Below are 8,634 nucleotides of genomic sequence, written 5' to 3' on the forward strand. Positions count from 1 at the left end.
GCTTACGGCCAAAATATTTACAATAATTTTCATTTCATCGGAACATCATATGTGACACTTACACGTACATGAGAAGGGGCTATGCAGTTTTTTTGGACACTGTTACTCTATTATAGGTTAACTCTGCCAACGGTTCTGCGGCATCCACACCAACCTCACACGATGACACAATGGCAGCAACCACAACCCTACAGGGTAACTTCATACAGTTTAGATATAATCCACATATTTATGAAGTATGATACTATCTGTAATATGTATGGTACGATGCATCTATGTATGACACTATGTGTGTGTGTATGCATGGTGATAATATACTAGGATACCAGGCATTGAAATGATTTTTATTAAACATGTTACATGCAGACAAAAAGTTTTTTCTTGATATTTGATCAAGGAACTTTATTTTCGTTTATTGCAGATCCCCATGACAGAAACGTGAAGTCGGAAAAGATCGTCTTCAAAAGGAAGGCTATTGGATCATTAAATCGTGAAAAGTTTTCCGATGTCCCATATGTCGCTGTATCTGCTGACAATAAGATCTTTGTGACTAGTGTCACTGGGCAGATCCAAATCTTCGCCATGAATGGGGCGTTCCTCCACTTCTTCTCAACAGTGGTACCGGGCGAAAACATGCACAAAATAATGTACCCTTGTGGTCTTGCATTTGACCAAAAGGGTCATCTGTGGGTGGTGGGACGAGAAGGTAGCAAAGATCGTGATTCTCATTTCAATACGACCGTGGTGCAGTACAGTCCGGAGGGCCTGCCGCTGACCACGTTCCAGGTACGAACCTTTGAATCTGAGTGGAACAAACGCATGTATGATGCTGTGGGCACGGGCAACAACACAATCATCGTGACTGTGAATAACGATGTGAGGTCTGAAATTGTCATATTTCTGCCAAACGGCTCGCTTTATCAAAGATTTGCAGTTAAAGACATTTCAGCCATCACTGCCGTGGTATCAGACAGAGATGGGAACATTCTTACTACAGACAGTTTAAATCACATTGCTCGGGTACTGAATCGCTCAGGACATGAGCTGTTTCAATTCGGAGGTTACGATCTCATGGGAAGCGACGAAGGTGTGTTGCGATCACCGCACGGTATCTGTGTGGACACGTTTGGTCACATCATCGTGACAAACTATGGAAACGAACGGGTAGACATGTTCACACGCCTGGGAGAATTTGTCCGCACTGTTGCTGATTCGATCATGGCGTGGAGCCTCGCCATTGGACAGGGTGGACAGTTGGTGGTAACTGACAGGTACCGACTGAGTGTAACAGTTTTTCCACCTCAGACGGTACTTTCGTAATGTTTGAACTTTGTGAAAGAGTTGGACTTTACCTTTTATGACAAACAATGTTTTAGTTCACTCTTCCCCCTGCTCTTTAATGTAGAAGCAAACGAATCCCAAGAAATGGCTAACAATCTTGGAATCAATGTAAATATCTGTTATAGATTTATAAAGACTTCACACTTGACAACAACGGTGCCTCCGAAGGTTACATAACATAACGTTAGAGATTGAATCACAAACGAGAAGATGTATCAATGGAGTGAGACAAAACTTCTTCGCACCACCCTTACAGAAAGGCTGATAAAGTACACAGGAGATGTGCTTAGAATGCCTGTGGATAGACACGCTAAAACAGCACTGCACTGGCAACCTTACAATGGAAAAAGAAAACGGAGAAGACCAAATTTACTAGTATGTTGGAGGCACATGCTACAGAGGGACCTTGGCAAATTGTGAATTAAGTGAAGGAAGCGGAAACCATTTGCCCAAAACTGGAGCCCAATGTGTTACCAGACACGGGAGGATCTAAGTCTAAGTCTAAGTTGCACTTGATATTTGATACAGCATATATGAAGGGATTCGCTGTTTTGTGGTAATGAGTAAAGGGATAATGCTAATTATGAATGATAATGTTTACGTATTTTCTTGTTGCATAAGATAAAAAGTATTTAAAAAAACTCTGTTGATCGATATTCAATGTAGTATTCAATCATATGAAGGGTATTTGTTATTAGAGTCTGCTGGGTGTACAAAATTATCTTTCCTAGGTTTGGAAGGTACTTGTTCTTTTCCTAATCACTCTCCGAGAAGTCATACAAACTTAATCACATTTCCAACCTTTCCGAAGGTACCTTATTTCTAAATCGCACAACTCCACAAAAGTTGTCTAATGTATTTGTCATTTGAATTAAATCAGTACGACAGCTATTAGATGAACCTTTATCTGGATGACCCACCATGTGGAGATAACCACATGCCATTGTACCAAACAGGCCGTTCCATCCTATATTACATACATGTAAGCTAATTCATCAATCCGAACATTCGGCAAGTGCTCAATTGACGTGAAGCGTCTCCTCTTATTGTCGACATGTCATATTGCTCTGCCATGTATTAATATTGCGCCCATCCCAGCATTTGATATAGTTACAGTGCTGATGCGTTACAGAGGCTCCGAGTAGCCCACCATGATGCCCTAAAAATCATCATGACGCAACCAAAGTCAACCAGCAACAGCCTGTTCTTTGTACACCCTCAACGCCAAGAGGCAAAAGCTGACACATTCCTTTTGTAGCTTGATCTCCAAGTAGGTCCTATGGTGGCATACGATAGTACTAGTCTCCTGAGCTGGTAAAGTATGGTAGCCGGCCTAGGAGTGTTCATTTTCCACCGAAGGCTATTATGAGACAATCTTTGGACGGATTTTACTATCTTATATGCCACCGGTAAATCTGCCTGGAGATTATTCTAGCTCGTCACCCGGTGTTGGAGAACAACGTTTACAGGCCTCTACCTCACTCCGAGGCATTCTCTTCGAGTAGGTCGCAATACTGTCACCTGGTTTGCTCATTGTACATAATTATTTCCGTTCTCTTGTACGTATTTATGTGTTGAGAAAGTATGTATGGGTCATCCAGCCAGAGGTAAATAATAAAAAATTTACTGATGCAGTTAATATCATGTCTTTTCAATGAGGTAATAATTGTTCTGACTATCAAATCATCACTACATACATTTTCATTCTATTTTAGCATTGCTCGGTACGTGTGTCTTGTTAGGGCCCGATTACATATGTGGTATATATACAATGGTTACATGATCACAAACTGGAGTCACTCCTGGGATAGTCGTGTACTTGTGCAAAATTCAGTTACTTTAGTATCTGCTTTTCCAGTTTTGAAAAGGTTGTTTTGGATCCATGTCGGTGGATGGTTCTGTCACGATCTGCTTGAAATTCCTATGGCATAAAAATCGTACGACGATCACACGACCTATTTGACCACGCCTAAGTTGTAGTTCGCTATGCCATAGGAATTTCAAGCAGATCGTGACAGAACCATCCACCGACATGGATCCAAAACAGCATTTTGTGTACCAAGAAAGTTGCGTACCAAGACGTCTCCTCAGTTGACAGCTGAGGAAACATACATTTTTGTCCTCCAAAATTCCCGAAGTTAGCGATCGCACGATGATCGCACGACTTATGTGAATGCACCTTAACGTGACACCGCCTTTACTGTGGACCTACTCGGGCTAACTCGGAGCTTCATAACCAGATGTCGGAGCTGCAGTCCCCGCCCGGGTAGCGCACCTCGTGTGCCAGGGCGGGTCCGTGCGGCTCCTGCCCGAAATCCACCAGGAAGGCAGGGTTCCGGGACAGCCCTCCAGCTTCTGTGTCCACATCGAGCTGAAACATCAGGGAACCCTCCCTGGTTGGTGGAGAGAAAGGCATGGATAACGTCACCAGTATGTAAATATGGTACAAAAGAATCTAGTCCAGAAAATAGTTATGGAATCCATAGCTAGTATACTCGAAGCATCCTAAGAATACGACCCTGTTTATCAGGCAATCCTGTGTTTTTATGTCTACATTTTATCATTTAGAGCACGTTTTAAAATGTCCTTGAAATTGTACTTCATAATCTTATTTCCTATAAAAGTTGGCACGACAATCGCCTTCGTGAATATAAATTGACTTCGGTGCATCAACGAAGGTCGGGCATCCAGGTAATATATAGAAGAAGAAGAAGAACTTGATTGCACGACAACTGTAGAGGATACAGTGTTTGGCAACTTGTACATACAATACATACAGAACAGTTTAACTACATGAGTTACTAGTATCAAAAAATCTAAGAGACTAATCTATTTTACAATAAGATATATGTTACTCAAGTTACACAACAAACTAGAGAGATTTTTTCTTACAAAATCTCGCCAATGCGTAACTAATATTTTATGTATTGGTAAGATTGACAATGCACTTTGACATAAAAGCAGTTCACAGCTGCATCTGAAGACCATTTTCAGAATGATTGCTTTTTCTAACTACTACTGTTGTCCCGCCTTACTTGATCATGTCCGGATAGAACTGTTTATCCCAGCTGCTGAACAGAGACGTGGTGACGTACAGACGCTTCCCGTCCAGACTGAGCTGCAGCATCTGCGGGGCGGATCCCTTCCTGCGCCGCCCGTTCAGCACCAGCGGGTCGGGCTGCTCCTCCAGCTCCGGGTCATGGGTCACGCGCACAGGACTGGCCTTGCAGATGCTGCCACCGAGGAATAGCTGTAGACATGTGAAGGAAAACGGCGCCTTTTTAATTCCAAGTACAATCTATCCGGCTTCGCCAAATTAAAAGTAGCATTTTGATGGTCTAAGCCCATAGATCTTTTCCACATCATGGTTGGAGGCTAGCGCCAATGGTGAACAAGATTAGTCGGCGAGGTTGCCCACTAGTCTTAAAAAGTCATCCTGACGATCCATTTTTTTTAATAAACATTTGAAAAGGTCATTATCTGCTCGGATACGAAGAGATGAGCGAACAAGATGGTTTCCAGGGTACGAACAACTTATATACTAAAGAGTGGTTGTGCCCGAAGTGGCTCCGAATGTGTGAATCGGCCTCCCCGAGTCAAAGACAAGAAACTTTAATTGTTTACTATATAATTCCTAACTCGTTACTCTTTGGGCACCGACTGGCAGACTTCAAACTTAAAAGGTGAATATTCAAAGGTGAATAATCCAAACTAACGTTAATTCTTTTGATAAGGTAAGGGGGACACATTGATGAGGAAGATATATCTATTTATATATTTATTTATATATATATATTTATATATTTATATTTACCTGTCCAACCAGCTTCGGGTGGTTGCGGTCAGTGATGTCATATTGTCTGACGTCACCGTGTAGCCAGTTGCTGAAGTACAGGAACCGATCATCCATGGAGATCAGAATATCCGTGATCAGCCCTGGGGAAAATCAGGGAATATCGTAGTATGTACAAACGTTACAGGTGTTTTGGTGCTTCACGCTCGTCAAGATCATCCATTGACTTTGTGGATTAAAGAAGAGAAACCGATCTTCCTGTCTTAATTTCTACCCAGTGGACCAAACATCACGGGTCTCATCCGTCCTTCGATCTTGGGACAACTATGTATGTCAGAATCATAGAAGTACGACGGCTATCATGTACATGTATGTCAGAGTCATAGAAGTACAACCTTATATGTCAGAGTCATAGAAGTACAACCATGTATGACAGAGTCATAGAAGTGCAACCATGTATGCCAGAGTCATAGAAATACAACCATGTATGTCAGAGTCATAGAAGTACAACCATGTATGACAGAGTCATAGAAGTACAACCATGTATGCCAGAGTCATAGAAATACAACCATGTATGTCAGAGTCATAGAAATACAACCATGTATGACAGAGTCATAGAAGTGCAACCATGTATGTCAGAGTCATAGAAATACAACCATGTATGTCAGAGTCATAGAAATACAACCTTGTATGCCAGAGTCATAGGAATACAATCATGTATGCCAGAGTCATAGAACAACCATGTATGTCTGAGAGTTGTTCAAAATTCAGCTGCCTTGTAATGTCTTGACGGTCAGTTCTGGTAAACTTGAATGTCACTCACCTGGCATCTCAGGTAAGGCCCAGCCCTCCACATTTTTACTCGCAACGTCGATCACTTTCTCTGTGGCCCAGTCACCTTTCTACAGTGGATACGTCAAATTCAGCAAATATCACAATATTCTGAGGACATTGACAGGACAAAAAATCATTTCTGAATATTATTTCAAAAGGAATCTATGAGCCTTTTTACATTTTGATGCCAACGGGCATACAACTACTGTATACGGTCTTGGGTCAGTATAGGAATTCATCAATGAATCGTCCTTACCGAAGATTTGTAGAACCTGAAGACACTGCTGCCCAGAGCACAGCCCACGTACCCTTGCGGTTCGTCCGGGTTGTGCAGGAACCTGACCTCCAATGGGATGGCGCCCTCTGGGCCGAGGTCAATGTCCTGGATGCGTCTGTGAGTTGTCCAGTCCCACACGTGCAGGCTCTGTCCGTACAGACCTGGCGAAGTAGGACGATATGATTTGAATCGTAATCTTTCAAACACATGCTAGTGTGTTATGTACGTGTCCGTCATTTTCCCATAAGATCACAGATCCGGCGGGTCTTCCATGAGGTTTTGGTCATTCATAGGCAAGCGAAACCGGTGCATATAGTTTTGTATTGTTATCAATATCAAAGTTTGCACTCTTTCGAAAGACATTTAAAAACGAATCGATTTGGCACTGTGCAATAATCTGACAGGCTTTTAGGCTTAGTTGATACAATTTTCGCTGTTCGACGCCTAATCGGTTCCCTTTCAATCAGAGAACGAGACATTCTGAATATGGACAGGAACGTGGTTCAATTAGCCTTCAGGCCACCAGCACTAATCTTTGGTACGTGTTGAAAGTGTACAGAATCTATGCCACCTGTCCTTTGCGTCATATGATATATATAACTAGATACGAGTATATAACCTCACCTGGACGTGATGCTCTATTTGAGGGCCTTGTCCAGTAAACTATTGAGATTGAGATTGAGATATAGCAGCCTATTGCAATAATTCACACAACACGTTCACCACCGTACCATCCTTGTAGTGTTGAGGGTTGAAGCCGTGTTGAAACAGTTTGGGGTGTCCCCACTCCGTACTGATCATGACGTTATGTCTGGGCTGGTACCAGAAGTCGTACCCGAACTCCGTGTCGTCTTCCTCCTCACACCACGTTCCCTTCAGCTCAAAGGTATCTCCGTCAAGCAAAATAAAGCCTCCTGAAAAAGACGTAGCATGTAGAAAATGCTAGTAAGTTTTCTTCTCTACTTGCTCTACATTTTCTCATATGGTCATATTCGTTTTGGCCACCATAATCAGATTTTTTTGCAGAAAATGAAGGCATAACAAACTTAGAGAATAAATGAAAATCAAAGAAAATCACAAACTTCTGTACCTCTACCATTTCCACAGGGATCCCCTATAGTGCTGATCATGACCTCCCCGCTGGCCAGACAGTGTGTGTTGTGGGGGTTAGCAAGCCTCACCTTCTCCAGTAGTTCACACGCCTCCACTGTCTGTACATGAGATGCAGGGAATACTCGATTTACACTCGGAAATATTTTCAGTGTTAATACACTGTAGAAGTAAGCCTTTGATGAACATTTCATTACAATTCGTAGTCTCCTCAATTGACTCACGACCTGGACAATCACGGTTTCTGATAAATTACCAGTCGGCCACCTCTGACCTCTACTTCCTGCCACTACGGAAATTTTGACCTTTGAGGTCATCTTTCCACCCACTCCTTTCCTGCCACTCTACTGGCAGTGTATTGAAATAAATTAGACACACCAACAGAAACAAACATACACATTAAAAACGATGACATCGTACAAAGAGTCAACCAAAATGACCGAACTGTAATTACGCTAGCCACCTTGTGAATTCGAGGAGCTCTTGGACTGGTTCCCGTGTCAATGACGTATATGCGGCTGGACGTCAGACCGGGACAGATCAGGCGGTTGCGACATTTGCTAGGGTCGTCAAAACACGAGCTGCAGGCGTTCCACCCCGTGTGGTGCAGCTCATCCTTCATGTACGGCATCTCCAGGCGGTGGATCACCTAAAAATTAAACATAACAATTACTATAGTAACAAGTTAGAATTCGTGCTTTGAAGTCTTGAAATACATGTAGTTTGTTGTGGAAGTACTGTGACGAGAGTATGGTGTTGAAGTCAATGGAAACACACGTGTCCGCTATATAATCTATATTGACATTGTAGGTTATATAGTTCACGTATAGCCTGATTAAAGCGCGCTTATAGCGGCCCGCCCAACATTGGGCCAGTTACAGTCCTGGACAGCGGAGTTTGCCTTACACCGACTAGTCTACGTCAGAGCCTGGTCATATTAGTCGGACAATCTTCGTACGATCACAAAGCGGGGGCATCCTTGGAATGGTCTTGTATGTGTTGTACATACAAAAGTCTACATTTAACCGATGTTACCAAAAAGGCTGTCCTTTGACCCTTGTCGCAGGTTAGTTCCGTCCCAGCATACTTGAAAATCCTTTAATAATTCAAAATCGCCCTACGGCGAATGTTGTCGCGTCGTAATATCCCCCTGACATTAGGCGAAAATCGCTCGGACGACGAGTCTGCGAGCTCTAAATTATGAGGAGGCATGACCCTGACGGCTGAAGGGGGGAACTCTGCCATTTCTTAGTCAATCTTTATACTCCCCTGACATTAG

At 42.8% G+C, this 8,634-nt stretch overlaps 2 protein-coding genes across 2 annotated transcripts in view; one reads left to right on the forward strand and one right to left on the reverse strand.

The window, feature by feature from the left end:
• The window catches only part of LOC118420248 (tripartite motif-containing protein 3-like), a 6,803-nt gene extending 5,012 nt beyond the window's left edge, over nt 1–1,791 (forward strand). Inside the window, exons 2-3 of the mRNA XM_035826976.1 lie at nt 117–195; nt 422–1,791. Coding sequence (XP_035682869.1) covers nt 117–195; nt 422–1,320 — 978 coding nt within the window. The 3' untranslated portion in view covers nt 1,321–1,791. The remainder of the gene's footprint in view (nt 1–116; nt 196–421) is intronic.
• A 1,542-nt stretch (nt 1,792–3,333) lies between these two features.
• The window catches only part of LOC118420249 (methanethiol oxidase-like), a 7,026-nt gene continuing 1,725 nt past the window's right edge, over nt 3,334–8,634 (reverse strand). The window contains exons 2-9 of the mRNA XM_035826977.1: nt 7,819–8,004; nt 7,336–7,456; nt 6,977–7,159; nt 6,225–6,406; nt 5,958–6,036; nt 5,156–5,277; nt 4,377–4,591; nt 3,334–3,734 (exon numbers count right to left, since the gene is read on the reverse strand). Of these exons, the coding sequence (XP_035682870.1) occupies nt 3,572–3,734; nt 4,377–4,591; nt 5,156–5,277; nt 5,958–6,036; nt 6,225–6,406; nt 6,977–7,159; nt 7,336–7,456; nt 7,819–7,986 (1,233 nt within the window). The 5' untranslated portion in view covers nt 7,987–8,004 and the 3' untranslated portion in view covers nt 3,334–3,571. The remainder of the gene's footprint in view (nt 3,735–4,376; nt 4,592–5,155; nt 5,278–5,957; nt 6,037–6,224; nt 6,407–6,976; nt 7,160–7,335; nt 7,457–7,818; nt 8,005–8,634) is intronic.

Source organism: Branchiostoma floridae, chromosome 7 (assembly GCF_000003815.2).
Source record: "Branchiostoma floridae strain S238N-H82 chromosome 7, Bfl_VNyyK, whole genome shotgun sequence".
Taxonomy (NCBI): Eukaryota; Metazoa; Chordata; class Leptocardii; order Amphioxiformes; family Branchiostomatidae; genus Branchiostoma; species Branchiostoma floridae.